General features: G+C 39.5%; 1 protein-coding gene across 1 annotated transcript in view; it reads left to right on the top strand.

Moving 5' to 3' along the window:
• The first annotated feature begins 12,324 nt into the window (after nt 1-12,324).
• The window catches only part of MDFIC2 (MyoD family inhibitor domain containing 2), a 47,493-nt gene continuing 36,339 nt past the window's right edge, over nt 12,325-23,478 (top strand). Inside the window, exons 1-2 of the mRNA XM_033517547.1 lie at nt 12,325-12,612; nt 13,268-13,355. Of these exons, the coding sequence (XP_033373438.1) occupies nt 13,268-13,355 (88 nt within the window). The 5' untranslated portion in view covers nt 12,325-12,612. The remainder of the gene's footprint in view (nt 12,613-13,267; nt 13,356-23,478) is intronic.

The raw sequence follows: 23,478 nt of genomic DNA, 5'->3' as shown, positions 1-23,478 counted from the left end.
TTTAACACTTTCTGTTACCCAAACTCCACTTCTTTTTGCACAGGGGTCAAAAATTTTTTATCAGTAGCTGCTCAGAAGTAGAAGGTAACACCAGAAACAGAAAAGGGGAACATACCAAACTATTTGGCACTGCTGCCATGCCAGATTTTGGAAACTTATGGCTTAGGACATTTAGAGGGTTTCTACCAATGCTGCTGAGACATGAGAACCATACCTACAATTCTTTGAGTACATTTCACTAATTGTGTAACTGATTTGGGGTGAGGTTTTCATAAGAGATTAGCCTTACAAAACCAGCAGAAAATTTAACACTGGGTTTATCCTTTAGGAGCAGTACTAGACCAGCACAAAGCACTGGACAAACCCAGTGTTACATTTTCCTATTTGAACAAAGTGTTGCCATCTGCAATGAATTATATTTATATTCCACCTGTACCAAGCACTTCTTTAATCATGTCAGAACGCTTTGTTCTGAAAATAATAATACAAACAGGAGACTGAAGCTTCACCATCCAGATGTCAAAATTATTTATTTTCAAATTTTTTTAAATTAGACAGCTGATTGGACAAGATCCTCATTTCCTTATCACATGCTTCATGTGCATTCCCTCCTGTTGGTAAAGTATGTCAGAATCCAGCTGAAGCAAGATCATACTATCTCTAATATAATTTGCATCTAACGCAAATGCTTCAGTTTGGAAAAAATGCTGGAACAGCAATGTCCATCTGTCCCTTTGTAGCTCTCCTTGGGGAATTCCAGCATAAGAAGCCAAACTCACTCACACCTGAACAGAATGAGCTGAAAATTGGACAACAAAATTGCATATAGGAAAGAGAAAAAAAAAACATGAAGTACCTGAATTCAGTTATCAGCTTGTAACTTATGAAGATTCATTAAACATCCTCATTCTAGCTCCAGAGAAATGAAATACCCCAAGAAGTTCCAGTGTGGGGCTCTCAGACTTGCTTTTGCCTGATGAAATTTCCCAATAAATACATTGGGGTTCTGGAGTGATTTATATGACAAAGCCAGTCATTAATTTTGGATGTCACAAACTTTGGATGAGCTCTCCAAGGCTTTATGACACCTTCCTTCACACATGGAACTCTGCCACCAGAGCTTTTATCCTCTCTTTTGCTCTGGCTGGTGTTATTAGTACCAGAAATGCTGTTTGGATGGAAAGAGGAAATGGAGGTATAGATAATTTCTTAAAAGGTGGGGCCATTAATCCTTTCAGAAGAATATTTGATCCTCTCAAGCTGGTGGCTCTCAGTTTTAGATGAGCCTGAGCACACAGTCCCTGAAGCCAGTTCCATCACCACACAGCCCTCGGGTGCAAGGTGAAGGGACTGATTTTGTGAAAATAATTTTAAAAAGATAAAATAGATTTTAAAAAATGTATCCAGGGAAAATATGGCACACCCAATACTGTAAGAACAGCCTTTACTGGACAAGACTTATCATAATCGGGGAGGGAAGTGGTTAAGAAAAATAGCAGGTTGTAGAACTTGATATATTTGAAAAGAGTTTCAGGGGTGTGATTTTTGGGGTCAGGACAGCTTATCTGTGGCCCAGAGAGAACTGCCCCTCCTGAAGGTTTACATCAGCCGACCATGAGCTGACAATATTGAATGTTAATGTAGCTATGGGTAAAAAAATACTTATAAAACACACTGGTTGTGGGTAACAAGGCAACTTGTGCCAAGAGCTGAGACATCCACTGAGACCATGAGCAAGGAACAGGGAACTGGGGGGACTAAAAAGCCTTAAACAGATAATTAACTACTGAGAAAATGCACATTTTTTCCCCACCATCCTCTGGTGATCCTAAAAATTATTCTGCAGAGGGACCTGATCTTTTCTTAAAAGGAGAGTCAATCAAAGAGCTGTCTGCACTTTGTCTTTCCCATATCCATGGATCTCTAAGGGTTTGTATTACTTGGGACAGCAAATTTACTGACAGAAGAACAGACCCTGAAATTCATAAGACCTTCCCTGTTCACAGTCCTGTCAGCTTCTCTTTTCATTCTCATATATTTTTAATTTAAATTAAATACTCAACAGCCTGAAAATATACATGGTGCTAGTTATGATCATCCCAAGGTTTCTACAGGTGATTTACACAGATGCCTCAGCATGCAAATGGTTAAACAAGGGAGTGACTCTGTCTTTCCAGAGTCCTTTGCTGGTAGCTGGGACTTACAATACCACAATTTAGCTCTAAATCATTATTAGTAACTTGAATTTTTACTGTATTTTTGTGTAATCTTTATCATCAGAAGTCTCAAAACATTGAAAGGAACATGCTCCAAAAGATATGTTATGAAGAACTGCTACTGGGGAGAAGAAAAATGTTCCAATCACATCACTCAAAGCCATATCCAAGGACCAGAAATTTCTGTGCAATGGCTCCAGGGGCTAAACAGCAACAGCCTGACGCAAAAGATGTAGTATCTGAAAACTTGAAAGTAGTTTTGGTGTCCAAGACAGTTCTATTCCTCAGCAAGAACTCATAAGAGCTGAGAAGACACTGGGGAATCACTTGGAAAATATGACTTGCAGTTAAGCCCTTGATCAATCAGTGCAGTGAAAGGAGCAGTATCACTCTTCGGAAGCTAATTAGACACTAAGAGTAATACTCGAGAAAGCTTTGAGAGCAGATTGTGTAAAGACAGCTCCCCATATAAATCATTACTATACCTCAAGTCTGAATTTCCATTAATTATTAAAGCTTTCTAGGCAAGCTAAGCAGATATTTCAAGATGCATATTTCAGAAATTTCCACAAGTTAAAAATTAAGTACTGTCAAACAAGCTGGCCCAGGCAATGCGAGCCTCTGGAGCTCCCCGCCCCGATGTACTCACGTCACTCATTCCATCTTTGAGGGATGTGTCAAGCTCCACTGTGCCACTGCCCTCTCCAACCTTTTGGGTTCTTTTCCCTGTGTTTGGGCATATTGAGGATGTTCAGAAGAGCTCCCTGGTTCTTCTGAGTGCTTTGGGTCAGCAGGGCATTATATCATGGCACAAACTAAAGGAAAAGGGATGTGGAATAAAGGATTAGGCAGAGGGGGACCACAGAGAGCAGCTTGTGGGAAGAACCAAAGCCTGGCTAGATGGTGGGAATGAGGCTCTTCCCCTCATCCTTCAAATTTTTCACTAATTTTCCTTGCTTTTGTGATCAGGCATGGAAGGAAACAGATCTGAACCAAAGATTTAATTTGAGAAAACCTTCCTGGCAAACTCCAAAGCTGAGAGAACTCAGACTAAACTGATCCATGGCTTTTTTCTGGAGTTTAAAAAGAAACAAAAGTCCACTAAAATGCTCTCATTTGTGGTAATGGCATTAAGTCCTCTCTAAATGCAGCTTTCCAGTGAAGTATTGGAGCAAGTGTCTTGTTGCTGTTTTAACTTAGAATTTCAGTAATTCCAGCTATGACTAACAGAAATACAGCTTTACATATTCTGAAATAGATCTGCATCCTATGTAGGTATCTCTTGTGCTTCTGCAGTTAAATAGAAGACGATGATCAAGGATTTTTTAGTAATAGCAAATATGTGGGAATACAATCCTCCTAATAGATTTAGTGGGTAATTTTTTTGCATTAAATACAAGTTAACTTCATTTGTAAATGAAAAGTAGGCTTGTTCTTTCTTTTTGGTTTTTTTTTTTGGGGTTTTTTTAACCAACAAAATAGAAAAAGATTGGCAATGAAAATATTCCAAGGAATTGTAGGGAATAGCAGGGTTTGGATTTGCATGCAAAGCTTTCAATGTGATGAAATGTACCCAAATAGAGTGTCGCAATTTTCGATTATTCAAATCAAGATACTGCAATATTTTTGGACACTCAAGGCTTTGAGCTGTTTATTTATTCATTTTCTTTCTTTACTGCCTTTTTCCCCTGAGAAACCTAACAACTGAAATACAGCAACAGTGCAGAATATTTATCGGAGAATACAAGCACTTAACAGGATTGCAAAATTCCAAGTTCTCAAGAAGGAAAAGCAGTAGGCATTAAAACAAAAGCTGCTGATACTGTACAACTTTTCACTTCTACAGATAAGACACATCATCTGCTTTCAAGAAGAAGACTAAGCATAGCTGAATAAGTGTTAGAGTGCTTGTCATCCATTCTGCACAGCAGAAGGAGACCTTTGCAAAAATGTATAAATCCTATGTTTTACCACCCAGGTAATATTTGAAAATAGAGTCACTGTTGGTTTAGCTAAGGACTAATGACTACTGAGGTAGCAAACCAGTTGTGAAAATAGAACAGGCATGGTGAGTGGTTTGAAGCACTGCAGGCAGTGACATCAACAGCATTTTCAGTTGCAGTTTTGGCAAGGAGAGGTGGTGCTTTACAAGAGATAAAGAGCTGCCTGGTCCCCAGAAGTCCATGGATACCTGTCTGGACAGAAAGATGCTTCCTAATGTGAGAACCACAGCTAAGAGAAATGTGGATACAGGGGCTGGGCTACCTTTGGGTAAGAGAGCAGAGGGTGAAGTGCTGTCCCCAAGAAGATAGAGGGTCTCTATGCCAGGACCTCATAGAAACACAGTTCTCCTCAAAGATTTTATTCACACTTGACAGATGTTTTTCAGAATGGCCACAGACCTCTTGCTTGCTCCTCACACTTCCAGAAAAGCAGGTGAAGTATTTGAAAAACTCTGAGACCCTGTCCTCAGGCTTTCCATAGCAAACAAGTCCTCGTCTGAACCCAAGATACAGCATGAAATAAGAATTAGCAGTTTCAATCATATGATCACCTCATATGTTAATGAATGAGGGAGTAGAAATAAGGTTGCCTGAGCAACCTCAGTTCTGGCACTGCTTAATATCAGAGTATTTGGCTAAGCAACAGTAATAATTTCCTTTTACTACCGAGGGGGTTTCTTGGACAAGTCTAGAGAGCAAATTGCCTACAAACACTGCTGGGAATGAGGATACAAACATACACATCTCACTTCCACTACCTCATCTCAGTTTAGAGTCTGAGGTTGTCCACAGGGCAAAGCAGCACATCCAAGTGCTGCCTGAACTCATACACAGGCAAGTTGTTCCCCAAAATAAAACACATTTTCACTCTGCTCTGCCCTTCCATGGCTTCTCTCACCAGGAGCCAACCGAACCTCCAACTTTAAAAAATTGTTTTCAAGTTCAGGATGGAAAGTGAGGCCATCCTCAAAACAAAACAGGGAAATAAAGAGCCTGTTTCAAATGCAAATATGGATTGGATACTATTTCACCTGTGGCACACCTTCCTCCACCTCATTTCAGCCTGCTAAACACCAGAAAGATTTTGATACTTAAAAGTACAATACAACAAATACAATCTAACAACTAACTAATGTAATGATTGTGTTTGAAGTATCATGGTACATAGAATCAGACAATTCTCCCCTTTTATCTACAGTCCATAGAACTGCACTTTTCCCCACAAATTCTGTAGGGTTTGAAAAGAAACGGTCCCAGTTTAGAATGACAGTACTCCAAACAATTCTTGTGTTTTCTATTAATTTTTGGTTGTATTGGTATTCTGTTCCAATTAGCCTCTGCTAGTGCTTCAAAGCTCTGTCTTATCTGTAGATAACATCAAAGATGAGAGCTTTCAGTTTTAAATTTGGTTTGTAGTTATTTTAAAGATACAAAGACATCATTTGTGAATAGCTGATCAAATAGAATAAATACTTCTTTGTTTTGGCTCCAAAAGGGCCAGAAAACTACTTTTCCTTTTGAAGTTCAATTTCATTTAGACATCAGGACTTATTTTCAGGGTTCTGAACTCCTGGAGCTCACATTTTCTTCAGTTGCAGTTGCATGTGCTCAGGCATGAAACATATTACTGCCTAAACAAAACTTAGAGACTTCACAATTTTTACCATTCCATAAAATCATAGGATGGTTTGGGTCAGAAGCAATATTAAAGATCATCTTGTTCCAACCCCTCTTCCATGGCCAGTGACAACTTCCCTGAGACCAAGATGCTCAGAACCCAACCCAACCATCCAACCAGCCTTTATCACTTCCAGGCCAACTTTTCATTAGTCCAAATCACAGATCTTTACAAAGAATCTCACAAATGAATTAGCAAGAAAGATTCCTGGTAACCCCCTTGACCACCTATTCTCTCCTTTGGGACAATTTCTTAATCTCTCCTGCCAGAGCTGTTTCCCTCTAGCTGGAAGGAAATCTAATCATCCAGGAGTTTGACCTGAAGTTTCTTATACCCCAAGGAGAGCCTACATGAGAGTTCACCAAGTTGCTGATTTGTCATCTCTGCTGCCTTGTATCTGGCCTGATCAGGACTTAAACAAGCCAAACAAACTTAGCAAAAATGCAAAAAACTCATTTCAGTAGTGGTTAGCTAAGAAATAATAGTGCTGACTTCAAGACAACTACAGATTCCTTTGACACCTTCCTGAAATAATGTAGAGATCTAATTTTGTCTTTTTCTTAAAAGAGTAATTTAGACAAAACCCCTCCTTCTCAGCTCTACTCAGCACCTCCGAGAAGCGACCACATTTCAACCACTGTTGGGAAGCAGCTTATTTAAAAGCATGAGGGGAAAACACTCAAGTCAGTTTTCTCTCTGTTTAAAAAGCACAGTGATTTCACTGACATCTTTTCTGGGATAGTGCTGTTTAGGGAGCTGCTGTCAAGCTTTGCCAGTCAGCAAAGGAGTCCGTAAGTGCTCAGGTTCCTCTTCATTAGAAAATACTTGCCACCAGCTTTTTACATTTGATGGAAGATGTAACAAATCACTCTTGTGCTTACCTGGCTCACAAATAATGTTAAAGACGGTGTGATCTGCCTGTCAGTGCTCCCAGTGTGCACGGCTGAAAACAAGAGGGATTTTCCTTTGTGTCCCCACATGGGTCAAACTGATGCTCTAGAAGATACCTCTGCAGTTTATCAGACAATGAAGAGTCAGAAATTGAATATTAATGGATTCCTGAAAGGGAATATACTGTGGGGGCACATGTGTGGTTTGGGAAGCACAGAGCTCTGTTTCTGACCTACTCCAGGCACCTATATTGCAGAGGCAAGGGATTTCCACAGAAATTCTACAAATGTCCACCAGATGATGGTGGGACCACAACAGGTCAGGGCTAACAAGCACTTTGGAGAACAGGATGAGAGTTCAAAATGACCTTCACAAACCAAGAAAACAGTGTGAGGAAGATTAGAGTGAAATTCTGGAAGCACTGCTGCACAATCCTATGCTTAGGTAGGAGAAAACAGCAGCATTGAAAAGGAAAACACCTGGTTACATTGCTGTGCTGCAGAACCCAATCTGGGGAGCAGCAAGGATTATAAACCAAACATAATTCAACAATTTCATGCTGTCATGAAAAAGACAAATGTCACTCCAGGACCTGCAAACAGGAAGAAAACTTGTAGAACATTCCAGAAACCTCCCTGCTCTATCCCACGTGGAGGAATGCGACCACTTCTGGATAGCTCATTACCAGCAAGGTGACACTCCAGCCATGGAATTTAGCCACAGGCTAAAGAATGTGATCTAAATATAAGTACTGATAAAAACTGAGGGAATGTGTGATAAAATTCCTTCATCTGCTCTAAGTATTGTTGCAAAGGGACAGGAAGCCAGGCTTTGCATGAGCATTTTAGAAAGGATAAGAGTTATGGGTTAAATCTACAGTGTAGGAAGAGTTAGGATAGACATCATGAGAAGTTTATGTATTTGTTACCAGGACTGAAAAGCACTGGACTGCCTGGAAAAGGCATGTGCCTGAGTGTCTTCATGGGCCTTCAAGGACAGCTTGTCTGAGCACTGGCAAGACAATCCCACACTGAGCTAAACAAGGAGGTGATGGTGAAAATATTCAGCTAGTGGCTTTGCAATAATCCAAGATATCCAGCTCATAGACAGCAGTAAAAAAATTGTTTCAATGAAGACATTACCTTCATTTTTCAGTTTACACCTGCAAACTGCCATAAAAGTCCTGTGACTATGGTTGGTTGCACCCATCTGCCAAAGGCTACACCTCCATGAGATGGTCACATTCCTGTCTCACTTATCCCAGTACATACTGGGATACAGCAGCAATTATTCAGCTTGTTTTCCATCTCATCATAAGAAATCTGTCCCAATTTTTGCTGTGATGCCCAAGAAGTTTTCAATTATTTGTCCAGAAGTGTCCTGTAGCTGGGATAGATGCCTCCAGGTCAAGGGACATGAGGGGTCTGCTTCACCTGCCTTTCCAAAAGCACCAAACTGAGTCTCTAAAATGTCAGATCACTCTGTAACATGCTACACACCCATGTTTTGAAAACCTCTTGGATTTAAGATACTTGCCACCCAAATGGCAGGGCCAAGCAGAAGGGTAAAGACAGTACACACAGAGGTCATGGAGAACGTGACCCATAATGTGCAAAGCATGAGACAGATTGGGAGGATTTCCTGCTACAGCCCAGGATATACAGAGGCACACATAGCTTGTGTGGTACTGCAAACTCATAAATTGACTGGTGGGAGAGAAAATGGCCCAGGCCATTGTTGCATTTAGAGATCCTCTCCCAGCTAAGATGGGGCTTTCGTGGCTCCAGGGCTCATGACTGGGTCTTTCTGCCTTCCCCATCCCAGCACCCCAGTCATCCTCAGATTTATTTCACCCTGGAGCTTCATCCTCTTTTCCTAGGTGTGTCCAATTGTCACTTTTTCACACAGACACCTTGCCTTCCTGGACAACAAAAGATGTGCAGTCTCTCTCTTTTCCTTACTCAGTGGAAATCAGACCACTTCTTAATTTCACTTGTTTGGGCTTTCTCCATGGTATTAGTGACCTCTGTGCTAACCTGCCTTTGCAATCTTTTTCAAGGTTTTATTCCATCCTCCAGCCTGAACACATTCCCAGACTTTCACTGACCTACAGTGGCACTGGGTATAAAAGTGAAATAAAGACCTGTGTCTCCTCTTGCAGGACACAATTGCTGAAAAATTATCTGGAGTGTCTACAAGACAGAGTGATGAGGAGTAAAATCCTGTCTTTGTACTGTTCTGGGTCTCTGCAGCATATAGATCATTTGTCAGTGCCAGTTTGAGGTAGACTCTCTAAACAGCCTGTTTTGCATTTGAAGCACTCACAGGACATGATGGTTCGGCTAAAAAACCATGCATTTTACATGAAATCACCAGGATAATTTGGCTGTATATCGTGTTCCCACAACTTAATATTCTACCTTACAGATGCATGATCAAGAAGAGATTCCTTAACTTTGACAGGGCACATCACATTATACTCACTTTATTATTGGAAATGATCACCCCAGGGTGCAAAAGGGAGCAAAGACATAGTTTCATCATACCTTTTTTTTTTTTTAATAAACCACATTTACTGCAGTGTGGGGTATTCCAAAGCTACAGAGCGCCACTTGCCAGTGGACAAGTGGCTGTATTTTACCTGGATTGTGGAAGAAAGAAGTAACTGCTTAATTTAATGCTGAGCTGTGTAAAATTCACGCTGGAAAATTCAAGTTTTAGCCACACAGTTCATATCCTCATTTAATATCATTATCTAAAATTACTTTTTACTTATTTTAAATGCTGTACTCATAGATGCAACCAAAAACCCTCCTCACTATGGCTACACATCCTCACTTGTACTCAGGACAGGATCCAGTACTGGACCCCTGGCCTTAACATTATGGAAACTTGAACAGTTCTGATGCTTGCTAAAATCAACAGTGAGATTTTCCCTCGGTTTTGATGGTTATTACAACCAATTAAAGTTTCCTATTCTCAAATTCTGCAAAGACTTTACTGCAGTCCCAGCTGAGCAGACCAGAAAAATATACTCTTGAATCTCAACAAGCACTTGATACAGTACATTTATCTGGGAACTGATTGATACCACATCTATTTTGGCATTATGATTTTTATTTTTAAACCTCCATTTAAATACCCTATTTCACAACCTAGAAGGAAAATGAACATGGGATGGCCCATAGATATTTAGTAGCTATAAAATAAAACCTATAAAATGAAAGTGAAATGAATTATCAAACCATAAACTAAAGTTCGGTGTTTAAAATGGGCCAGGGCTTTAAAAATTCAATTACAGCTTTAACAGAAACAAGTTTACTCAATATTTTAATAACCTCTCATAATGTTTTTTTCTTCCTTTGCAAAGCCTGGCATTACTGAGGATGTATGGCAAGGTTGCCTTTCCTCTAACTACTTTAAGATTGATTAGGAACCAGAAATATTGATGCATTTATCCAAAATAACTTAATTAAATGAAGCAAAAAATAGCTCACAGGAACATGTCTCAGTAGAAAACTGGAGCTGGTAAAGATTATGAAAGGTTACATTTAATATTCCTGGACTGAAAACATTAGGACCATTAATTGAATATCAGTAATGAATACAAAGAGTAAGAATGTTATTTAATGTTTCCTTAACACACTGGTGGGATATTTCATGTTCAGTAACTTCTGTGGGTTTACAAGCCACCAAAATGTCCTGCAGGGCATCTCAGGACAGCAGGTGAGGAGAACATCTCAGAGCACTAATCTGCATTACCTTTGTTGAGGCTCAGATACAAAGGGATAAAACCCGATGAAAAATCAGGTTTTTTTGGTGTTGTCAGACTGGTATTTGTCATGGTTTGGGGGATACAGTCAGCAAAAGAGCTTCTCTTCAAGCACAACTGGCTGCTGACATTCCTGGAGGCTGAGCCCAGGCTCCATCCTGGCTCCTGCTGGCTTCAAAGAGAGTTGAAGTGACAAAAGCCCTGAAGGACAGGACTTGAGGGGCTGTTGTCTCAGGCACAGCAGTTTCCAGGTCTGTGGTTTTAGAAGGGCTTTCTCCTCATCTGTTTTACTTTCTTGGGGAAAGGCATTAGGATTTTGACAAAACCTCTAGAAAAACAGTGAGGATGTGCCAGATGAACTGGAGAACTTCCACTCCAGTTTATTTTGGAAAACACCCATATCTTCATTTTAAACAGTGGCTTCTGAAATGCAGAGTAGCACCAGATCTGTTACAATCAGAGAGGTTCAGACTGCTCCTTGTGGAGCCCAGATGATTTTATTGGGACCCACCAGGAGCTCCACAGCCTGACAAATCCAGCTGAAGAGCCAGCACCACTGATAACTTTAAAACATTGCAGATGCAACAACATGGAGAAATAGGTGTTTCTGGGAGAATGAGGAATTGCAGTTGAAAATATATGATTCTCAAAGCTGCATCCAAAGAGAATGGAACAAAGATCTTAAAATACTACTAGAGTTTTTCCCCCCCACTGTGGTTGCAATTGTTTCTGAAGTACCCTGCTTAAAATAGGTTTTCAAACCATGCAAGACTAATCATTGCAATTTGGAGAGGTAAGTAGGCACTTAGCATGCAGTTCACAATTAGCTAAAGATGGTAGAAGAATCTCAGTCAGGTTGGCACAGGAGATTTAAAAAAAAAAAGAAAACATTTTTTTTCTAGCAAGAATGACATGTGATGGGAGAATAGAGGAAGATAATTGTCATAACAAAGGGAATATGTTATTATTTATTGGCCACACTTAAGCACTGGAATCCTGGATTATAGTATCTGGTGACAAATGCTGCTTGAAATTTTGTAAATATCACTTAAAAAGTATGATAAATGAGTAATTCTGCACCTACTCCACAACCAACCCTTTCAAAATTCAGTTCTGGGAAGCAGAGTGACTTTTTTTGTCCTATATGAAAGGACAAAACGCCAAAGCACCCTAAAATCTTGTTCTCTTTAGGTTTCACCCTACTCCTACTACCATGAGTGCAATATTGCTGGTAACTATGGCAAGAGAATTTTCAAAACCAGCTAACAAACTCAACTTTGTGGTGCCTTCAGGGTTTGGCACAGCCCACCCAGGTGGTCCCCTGCCCCCTTTTGCTGCTGCCAAGCCCACCCAGCCTTGTGGTGTCCCCAGCAGGGACCACTCAGCCCCATGGCACTGGAGGGAAGGGCTGAGCTGCCCTTCACCCTCCAGAGCTGGGGAGGGTCACAGCACTCAGCTCAGGCTGAGACCATTTCTTTGCCAAAGTGACAGCTGTAAATAGATATTTAGTGTCTAATTTCTATATCCTTCGGTATCTTAACTTATATTTAGCCAAAACCATGACACATTTATCTGATTTGTTGCTATTAATTTCCTGGTCCTCTTTCTATTTTCTCCCTCCTCTCACAGATTCACTGGGTTATGAACTGCAGTAATAACATTTCCAAACCAATTTTTTTATATTTGAAAAGCTTCTGATATATATATATATATATATAAAAATATATTTTATTTTTTTTTTATCACTCCACCAGTGCTGGGATGCTGATCACCCTCCTCCTTCCATGCTCTCCCCAGCTCTAGAAGTGCATGCAAACAACAACGAGGGGGGGAAAAGAAAAACCCCCAAACCCTCAGCAGTAAGTTGGCTGATGCTGGCAGCAAGACAAATCTGGCACCACACAGCAGGCAGGCAGAGAGTGCACTGCTCATCCTTTCGCTTTGCCGGTGTGTGGGAATGCTGGACACCAACAGCCAGCGAGGGACTCGGCCAAAAGCTCCTCTCCTCGGCGCCTGAACCCTGCTGCTCTCTGCCCCGGCTGGGAGATACAGGTAAAAATAGAGAAATGCTTGAGCTAACTGCATTCAGTGGCAATAGAAAGCAGTTAGGAGAAGCCCAGACTGCCTAATCTTATTCCTAGCAGTAAACCACAGCGCAGGGGCTGTGCAATGCCCTCAGGTACCGGGACTTGTTCGGGATTCTTCGCATTACAGCAAATAAATCGGTGCAAGTGGCAGTATGGATTTTATTTTGGGGGGGTACACTTTGTTCAAGTTGCCTTTATAAATATTTATTACTATTTATATAATTATAGCTCTCTGACAGCAGGCTTTACAGCAACTTTGAGCCACAATAAACAGGCTGGATGCCTCCTCCTCAGCCTGACCCTACCTATTCTATGTGTTATATGTTTATCTATTACCACCCTGCTTTGAGCTTATAATTTATTTCAGAATGTAATTTATAGTTACATTAGAAAAGCATCCCTCTACAAACAGCAACCATGTAATATTGATAAAGCATTTAGGAACAGAACATAAATTCAACGGCTCAGATATTATGTAGTATCAATAATCTGCAGGGAAAAAAAGTGTCTGTATAAGTATGCACAATTTATTATGGCAGGAACCTAAACAGAGAACATCTTTCTCTGTCAAACTTTCCTTAAGAGAACTTGACATCCCCAAATTCTTTTCTCTCCCACAGATGTCAGAGGACAAGACAGACAAGGTAAAAATCAAAGCAGCTGAAAGTTTTGAACATGACAAGCAAAACATTTCTTGGCTGAAAAAAGGTAAGTTACTTTGAATTATTACTTACTGTGTTCAGATATTTCTCTTTTTCTAAAAACAAAGGCAGAAAATAGCCTGTAGGCTTGAATATTTAGGCCTGAAATTTCTACCATAAAAATTCCATAGCTTGACTTCTGTGCAACATGCACATGCAATTTCTTTTGGTACAGAAAAGCCTAAATTACCAAATTTAAAAGTAACCTGAAAGCTCATTTTTCTAATGTCCTTGCATTCCTGGGAAAGTTTAATTTGACCTGAACTATAAGTATGGACGATTGTCTTACTTCTGATGAAAAATTTTTAGTAACTGAAATTGTTAATGAATTGGATTAATATTATTAATTATTATAAACAATTACTTTCTCAAGCATGAGTAAAGATCAAGCCTGAATCTTTGGATTTTGCAGTGTTTTATCTTAGAATAAAGTTACATCAGTTGTCAGCGCTTTGGATGTACAGAAACATCTGTACAACCCTCAAATGTAGAGAAGTCATACAGGACAAGTATGGGGACCTTTCAGATTTAAAAGGATGAAAAAGAAAACCTGTTAAGTAATTAATTTGAAACAAATACCAGTATTTCAAATACTACGTTCCATTTGTTAAGCTAATTTTTAAAAAAACAAAGAAAAATTTTGAAATGTTTCCTTATTGTTTGTACAAGTAATGAAGAAAGGTTCTTAGGATATATTTCTCACTGAAAAAAATTGATTTGCCATGTTAGAACACATCTTATTACATCTTTATGCAAATTTGTTGGTCATAGCAGAGTCCCTTTATTGCATTTAATACAGACAAGTAGGATTTGAATTAAATAGAAGTTCCAAGTGTAGGCTTCCATGATGCACAAGAGAGAAATTAAATGTCCATGGCTGGGTGAAAATTATGGTTTTTAATGAGAACAGTTGTATTCTAATCCTAAAAAAACATATTTTGGGAAGACTCAACAAGTGACCTCATATTTTGAAAACACCAGCTACAGGGGTATTGGGCAAAAGGCACATTTATAGCCACTTTATGTCATCTCTAAGATGTGCATCACTATTTTAAGCTCATGTCATTAGCTGTACATTAGATCTTTTAGTTGTAAAGGAGTTTGCAGCAAAGAAGGCCTGAATTAATGTTCCTGCCCTGCAGCCTCCCATGTTTGTGCAGCATTTGCACAGAATGAAAAACTCCCACTGGAGCACTGACCAACATGTAGACTTGCCTTGAATGGACACCCAAATTCCTGCTTGAAAGTAAACTTTAACAACAACCCAGCAAGCAGAAACTTTGTTGTTTGAGTGTCCCAGAGTGGGATAAAGCTGAGTGAGCAGACAGCAAACATTTAACTGAATTGAGTATTTATTCCATCACTAGAGAGTAGAACACAAGGTATTTGCTACTTTGGAAAGGGATATAGAAGTCTAAAGGACTTTAGCATGTCTCTGAACAGGGTAAGACTGATGGCAGGGTCCTCAGAGTCTCATATTGATATTTATCCTCTGGTCCAGACCTCCTCCAGGAGCCAGGAACAGCTCAGAGCCACCTGAGCTCATTTCAATTAGTGACACTACTTCACAAGGTTTTATTTCTCCAGCTCCTAAGGAGAAACCCCATGCAGAATTTCAGGATCATTAGCAACATTTTGATTGTTCTGTGCTTGGAGGAGCTACAATCTCTCAGAAAGAGCCAAATGTTGACTATTGGCACTTCTCCTTTCCAAAGTGCCACTGAGCAGAATTGGGCCTTGAAGATCTACAGCAGCTGAGTGAATAACTGAATGTGTCTCATGAAGAAAGCAAATTTTCCTTGAAATAAGAATATGGAAATTATTTTATCTTAAATTGAAGTTTGTTTTTTAAAAAAAAATTTGTTGTTGTTTCTTTGCTTTAAGCACTTCTGTGGTATGCACTGGGATTTTAGAATATGGTGAAACAAATTGTCTGGAGCAGAAGCTTAACTTCTATGTTTAAATGTTTTAAAAATACCTCATGTATAGATTTCAGGCATTCCAATAAACAAAGAATTGTGGAGAACAGACTTGTACTGTTTCCATCAGGCACAGTAAGAAGACTATATGTTCTTTTAGCATCCAGTGTTAAAGAAAAGTTATTTTTATTCATGGTTTTGTATTGATTATTTGTTCCTTCTAAAAGAAACAATCATGAACCACATAGTATCAGAAATAAACAACTAGGCTGTGGTTTTAGTGTCTTTTCTAAACTTTAGTTTTTCCTAATGCTTTGCAAACTAAAAACTCATGGACTGGTTGTACAGTGGGTCAGCAGCAAAATAAGGTATCTACAAATTTTTGTTGTCTTTCAGCATTAGAAACTGTTTAATCAGGGTAGGGGGAGGGGTGTTGATCTGGCTGCCAGTTATTTATCTTCTACTTTTTCTTGGAAAGAGATAATTTAATTCTGTCTTGAATCCTCTAAGAGCAGAAATCAAAGCCTCATTTTGAGGGAGAACTTTCCCAAAGCAAAACAGAAACTAAACCAGCCTGGTCAAAAGTATTACAGAAAAACAGTAGGCTAGGCTTCTAGGGTTGTGTCTTATCAGCAGGAAGAGTATAAACAGTTCAGCTCATGGCTCTGCCTCTAAAAAAGTCATTTTTACTCACTGATGTGCCCTTACACCCCTGCCATGGGTGCACCAGGAAACTGATGGCAGTTAAAGATGACAAAGGGACAAAAATGCTGCTCAAGTCAGCACAGTCTGGGACAGAAACATGTACATAATCATGGCCTTGATCTGGTTTGTGTTTTTCTTAGAGGATAATGACAAATTTATCCTTTCCCTTTCTTTTTTGCTTGTGCTACAAGCTTTTTTCTGGTGAAGGGTCCTCTACAGCACCTGCAGAATGTAGAACCATAATGAAATAGTAATCAAAATGTAAACAGGGGAGAAGAGTGTTAAATGTGTTTTCTAGGTTAGCTTAGACTTTAAAAAGTCCCAAAACATCTCTATCTCTTGAGGCATTTAGCACTGAAGTCTAGATGTGGATTACATGAAAGACTCCCAGGGCTGAAAGTGAGAACAAGGATGGTGAAATGTTTACAGTCCTATTCCAACATGTCTCAGGGTAAGGAATATTTATACCAGCAATGTTTTCTGATAGTATGGAATACTCTTCAGGACTGTTTCTTTCTAAAGATCACACAACAGAGGAGAAACCTTGCATCTGGACAGTATGCATAAGACCATCACATGCAAATCAACAAGAACCTGTATGAATGAGCACAGAGAAAAGGCAGTTCTGCTTGTCTGACATTAACACTGGTGTGAACCAAGCCAAGGAAAGCCTGGGATATAGCAAAAAACCCCAGACAATTACTCCTATTTTGTGTAGGAATGGAGACATTTATTGGTACTTTCTTCCTCCCATGAGAAGAAGATTGGAGCTGCTGGAGATGGGAGCTGGTTTCAGATGGAGATATAGAGATCCCCGTGTCAGGGCTTACAAAATATCAGGGCAGAGTGAAACATGGGTTCATTAGCAAAGAAACACTTCAAAAGTTATCTGCCATGGAAAAAACTGGAGCTGGAATCCTCAGTGCATGTGCTATCCCCACTTATGCACGTTTTGCCCTGACATGCACAAAATAACATAAATGGCAGTGCCTAGAATATGACATGTATAAATAGAGCCAATATAACTTGAAGATAATATTTGAGAAATGTCCTCTGCAAGGCCTTGCATCCCCACCTGCTTCATGCACTTACAAGATTCCATGGAGAGAGAGTGACAGGGAAAGTGGGAAGTGTTTAAAAATAAATAATAAAAAAAAGAGAGATATTTAAATTAGATGTTAGGAAGAAATTCTTCCCTGTGAGGGTTGGGAGGCCCAGGCACAGGGTGCTCCGAGAAGCTGGGGCTGCCTCTGGATCCCTGGAAGTGTCCAAGGCCAGGGCTTGGAGCAGCCTGGGATTTGAAATGTGTCCCTTCCCATGGCAGGGGATGGAACTGGATAACCTTAGAGGTCCCTTCCAACCCAAACCATTCCATGATTCTATGATTTGATGAGCAACAAGCAGATCATCACACCCAAACAAGAAGCATCTCTGGGCCCCTAACTCAACATGGCCATTAGAGGGTCCTGCAAAATCTGGAAGCTACACAAGACAGTACTTTATAAAAGCAGCACTCAAGGATGGGCAGCACTGCCAGGAACTGACTCTGGGATGGTTCCACCTTGTCCAGCACAGCCACAGCCCTGCCTCTTCCACACGGGCCAGTGACTCCTTCACCATGGCAGTGATTTAGTGCCAGATTAGCAGCCATCTGCTGGGAAAGGAGGGAGGTCAAAGCAAAGCTAAATTCACACCATCCCCAGCATGTGGCTTTTGGAGCTCCTTCCAAACAAATCTCTTGGTATCCCTCGATGATTACAGCCATATGGATACGTGGGAGCAGGCGGGAGCTTATCTGATGGACATAAAGCTATAAAAGGTGACACTGATTTTGCACAGGGACCACAGTGGTCTGTTCACTATTTCTGCATCCATTGCAAGTGCAAGGGAAAAAAAAAAAAAAAAAGTTTGAGGGCCTCACACTGCCCTCCCATGGTTTCATCCCAAACTGGCCACAGCAGCCCAGGAATGCAGATCCAAGTCACAGAGAAATGAAATTTCATTTCAGGATATTTTCACACAAAGCCCTCCTGTTTTATGCTGCCCAGCTGTGTACACAAATGCCCTCCATATATAACTTCCAGTGAAAAGTTAATGAAATGGCTTCCTTGCTCTCTTGCCAAAAATATAACTGAAAATCTAATCTCAAGACTTTCTCCAAAATAGCCCCTTTTTGCACTAAAATTCCCATAAATCAGAAACATTTTTGTCTAAAATAAGCCTGTTTTCATTGTCTTGCAAATAGTAAAAAGTCTAGCCCCAATTTCTTTAATCCACTGCTCCAGCCAGCAGATTTTCGCTGTAGGGTGAAATTCAGCCCAGTACTGAGGGTCACTGAAAGGTCAGCACTTAAACCATAAAATAAGGCTTAAGTGGTAAATAGAGCCTCTGTTCAGGATTATATTTCACCCCTTAAAAGGACTACATTTCATATGAAAAGAGAGATTTACTCATATCATAGACCTGGATGCAGTGACATTATTCAAATAATGTCTTATTCCAGTATTAATCCCACTGGGTGAGACTGGGCCACAATTCTGATACATCCCAGCACAGGAGCAGACTATTCCTGACTTCACCAAAACTTCCCACAGCCTGGTCCTGGGATAAGAGGAAAACCATTCTATAGGGCAGCACTCAAAAATGCCTTTTTCCAAAAACACTCCTATCCCATTTACCCAGGACTTGAAGAGACTTTTATAAGCATCAGTAAAGTGGGAAGGACACAATGCCATGAGACTGGTATTGCAGAAGAAGAATAGTCCTAGAGACACTCAAGGAGTTTCTCAGTTTTTACAACCTTCCAGTTTTATCCCTGGTTTGGGAGGACCGGAGTAAAAGAACAAATCTTGTACTTTTGCTGAGACTATTCTCAGCAGAGTGTTTTGATCCGACTTGCATCCCTTCATTTAGGGAGTTAAATGGCATTTTTAGAATTTCTTCCTAAAATTTCACAAGCCACTGAATGGAATTTTACATACAAGCTTGGACACTTGTTTCCTGAATTTTGCTGACTTGGGTCCAGAAGCTTTTTTCACTCTCTTCTTTCAGCCTGAATTAAGTCATTGCATTGAAAAGCTTTATAGAAGACTGATAGCAAAGAAAGGCTTCTCAGTTTCATGTAACAGAAAATGCCAAATGCTTCTCAGATGAATATTCTAATCCAAGCAGACTGTTTCCAGATATGAGCACCACACACACAAAAAAAGAGCGCATTTAAAAACTGATGACAAGGATCCCAGGGGGCTCAAATTCCTGGAAGATGCCTTGTCAGCTTCAGGACTATGACCAAATGAATTAATGAAGACAACCCTTCCTTTAAGTTGTAAAACAGCAGATTTAAAGACTCTTCCAATGGAGAGGGAGTATATGAAATCTGCAATGGTCCCAGCTCACCACTCCTAATTACAATGTTATAAACTGAGGGGTCCTTGACCTTTGAGCTGGAAGATCCCTGAAGATGTAAGACTTTGTATGTACAGTAAAAACAGAGGTACTTCTCTGGGTGACAGTGTTAAAGTTTTAAAGGTTTAAAGTCATGCTCTGGTGGATATCCTGGATATCTATTATAAAAATATGTGTGAATGTTTATTTAGGTTTGATTGCCTGAAATAAATTTGTTTTATAAAGGAAAAGTTTATATCATTCAACTGCCAGTGCTGGGGAGGACCTGAATGTATTGTTCCATTCACTACTGGAAGTTTTCCAGACCAATTCTATTCTTTGCTGTACTTGGGCAAAATATTCAGAATTTTGCCCATCATTGTCAGTAGAACAAAACATGAAATAACACTACAGACACTCTTTAGTTGTTGAGTATCTCAGCAACATAAACATTAAAGCAGAACCCTCATGTCCAAGTACCTCCATAGCACTTCCTACTTAAGATGGCAAACTGGTGCATGGAAAATCTTAGCCTAGGGGTCAGTGTCAAATAGATGAATAATTCCATTAAAGCAACAGAGCTGCACTGGCTTGCAAAAATTCTGATTTGTTCCAATATGTTTAAGAATAGATACCAGAAATCATCCCAGGGCACCACTGCAGCAGGAGGAACAAAGCCATGGTTCATTTTACCACCTCAGTTCATAAAGGAAAAGGTCAAATGCCAAACTGGTCTGCTAGATCTGAGGCAGTGCAAGCCCATAACAACAAAAACTATGCTGGCCTGATTTACTCGGAGTTAGAAGGCAGAATGATCATGGATTATTCAGAGCCTGTTTTGAGGAAGTGTTTTATAGGCCTGGGAGGGGTATGTGGAGCCAAACTGACAGTCACAGTCATACAGAGGTAGCAAAATCCTTATTATTGGAGCAGTTCAATGAAATATTCAGATTAAATATAATTAGGTTATGAAAAAAAATAGACTTCCCCTCATCTGACTGAAAATTTCCAATCATTCTCTAAAATACAACTGCCTCCAAGTACTCAAGTACTGTGTGGATGGGCTAAAGACTGGGCAGGCTGGTGGCCTATTGCTTTTGGAAGATATTACAGGAAAAAAATCAGAAGTGAAATTAGTTTAAACATTTCTTGTTAGCTGAGATTCAACAAAATTATTTTCCATCTTGTCCTAGTTTAAATAGATGTGACTATTTTTTAAATAAGTACTTAGAACTAAGTCCAAATGGAAAGAGACATTAAAAGTGACTGCTTTAAATGACCAGTAATAAAATCCTGGACACAAGCCGCTCTCAGAACAGCTTGGTGATTAGATCTGTGACTTCAGATCTGGGCTCAGAGCACATGAACATATGAGAGTACTCAGATTCACTCCTTCCAGAAGACTCTCATCCCCAGCAATCAGATACTCTGTGTAATATCGTGGTTTGAAGGTTCCCAAGTGGCTCTGTCTGGGCAGGCCCTTAAAGCTCGTTGCTGCAGAGAGAGGGAGGGACACCTGAGTGAAGGACAGGAGATGGGCTCCTGTCAGGGACAGCATTCAGCTATCAGTAAAAAGTGGAAAAGCTTTGAGATTCAACAGGCTATCCAACTTTAATTCCATGTTTCCTCACCTATCCCCTCAGCTTAGTGATCTCAGGAGCCTGACAACCAGGGAGTCTGCTGCCTGCTGGACAGAAGGGCTCATGCAAAAATGAGGTGCTGAAGCCCTCAGTGTCAGCTGAGTTCCTTAACTCCAACTATTCCTGAAATTCATCTCTTTGAAGAGAATTGCACAAGGCCTCTTTACCCCCTAAGTGATATTTCAGTGTTGCAGAGATCTTTGTTATTCCCCTAAACTAAATTAATTTTTATTTTATAGGAGTCAAACAGTCTCTTAGGGTCTCTTGATTATGTAGTTTCATTCTAATTTCAGTCTTTAATCTGAATAAACACATTAGAAAAACACAGACACAATTAACTTAATCATAAATTCAGATGGATTGTTTATTATCTGTCTACTTAATGTGCTTATGATTGCAGCAGTTAAACATGATAATGTTGTCTTCTCTCACATATAAATGAATACACACAGCACAGAAATATCCCCAGGAAGAAAAACTTCTTCCTGAATACATCAGTGGGCTCCAGATACAGAGAATTAGATGCACCACTCACTGCAGTGCTCTGCAGAAAAACAAACATTGCCATGATATTGTTGAGACATGAGAGAACTGATTACTGACAGATTATATTCTTCTTGCTGAAATATGTCTGCAAACTGTTTCAAATGAAGAAGATGCTACTGCAGCAGAGATGCAACTAGGAACACTCTGCCTATATTTTTGCACCTGCAATTTAAAGGAAGTGTAGATTTTGGGCAAATAGGACTGCTTGAGTTCTTCAGAGTAAGATACAGGTCAATTCAGTATCTTCTAACTGAAGAAAATTCAGATATCAGACTTAGAGAACTTTCTACTTTGTGATGTCTGTAAATATAGTTGTCTTAAATAGAAGATAAACCCTTTTAGCACCAAAAATTGTGTTTAGTTACATGCCCATGGCAACTAAAACTTGTGCCAAAATGCTTTCATGTATCCACAAATGCTTGGATGCCAGAATTTAAATTGGAATATGATTCTTCCTGTTCCTAGAGCATATTGAATATGAATAATTATTTCAAGCATGCATCCAAGTTAAGTTGGTGATTATTACTCAGACTTCTCTGTCACAAGACTAGTTTTTTAATAACCACACAGAATACCATGATGAAGTTTAATTTGCCTTCAGAATATTCAAGTTTTAAGTAAACTTAAAATGCACTACACTTTTCCCCTCAAACAAGAAACACTGAAAAGTACCCACTATGAAAGTTCATGGGCAAAGGGGAAGAAGAGGGGAGATAAAAGAATGGAAACTCAAAAGTCAATTCAAGTCTCTTCGGTTTCACTTTCTCAACAGTTTCCCACATCTATAAATACGAAAAAAACAAATTTCCTTATTAAAAGGAAGAGTAGTTGTAGGTTAATTTTGAAGCTCAGAAGTCCATGTTTATATTCCAGGAGTGGATAAAACAATATAAGAGATGACGAGATTAGGGGAAGAAAGCCAAGAGAATCATAGGAAAAAGCAATTATGGCCCCTGGTAGTCATTCTGGCTAGATGACGTGGTGACCAAATTTATTGTCAGCAGATATTTTAAGTGCTTACTATTTAAAAAATACTATTGCTATTATAAAACAAGTCATATAAAATCTAGCATAAAGTACTTGAACTATATCCAAATTCAGCTTCCAGCTAAGCAATCTTTTTTTTTTTTTTTCTTTTCCAAGTTTATTTATGATTTAAATAAATAAATAGCCCATGAGCTTTAGGGAGATATTCACTTCACACTCTTGGTCCCCAGCTTTATGATCAGCCCTGTTCCATCAGAAATGGTAACCATGAGCAAAGAAACTCCAAACAGCAGTGGAAGCTTCCCCAGCTCTGGCTTGGAGGGAATCACCAATACTTTCAGAAGGATAGTACAGCCCCCATGCCTTGAAATTTTTCATGAAAAATAAATAAAATATAAAAACTCAGCAGTGGTTTTTACAGTATGACACAGCAGTATTACTTGCATTAGGCCAATTTACCACTTATGATAGCAGTAATAGCACTAAAAGCCAATAAAAGCGGTCTGTTCTTTCAGAGATTGGCTTTTATGGCTTATTCTAAATATTATCAAGTGAATCAAAAGCTGTCATTATAGTGTCTAAAAAGCCTTCGTACCTTGTAAGCAAACAGTGAGACTTTGACAAATAATCATTAATATGCCTGTGTGAGACCAGGGCTAAAAGAGAAAGAAACAGGAAAACCCAATATTTCACTTTACATAAATCATTAAGATCATTACAGTTAAATTCCACACAGAATAAAACAGATTTATATGTAAAATGCCATAGTTTTCCCAAGTTGGGATTTTTTTATCTCTGTACATTTTCATAAAACAAGAACTTGTCAGAACACTGAGCAATGGATGATTGGACTACAATGATGCTTCCTCATCAGCCCTGGGAGAACAAATGGTACATGTGTCTAGGCAGTGTCCTTTGGGCTACATCTAACCTAATCTTGCTTCCACTA

This window comes from Parus major, chromosome 12 (assembly GCF_001522545.3).
Source record: "Parus major isolate Abel chromosome 12, Parus_major1.1, whole genome shotgun sequence".
NCBI classification, from domain to species: domain Eukaryota; kingdom Metazoa; phylum Chordata; class Aves; order Passeriformes; family Paridae; genus Parus; species Parus major.
Note: the sequence above shows the minus strand (reverse complement) of the source record. Positions and strands in the feature narration are given on the sequence as shown.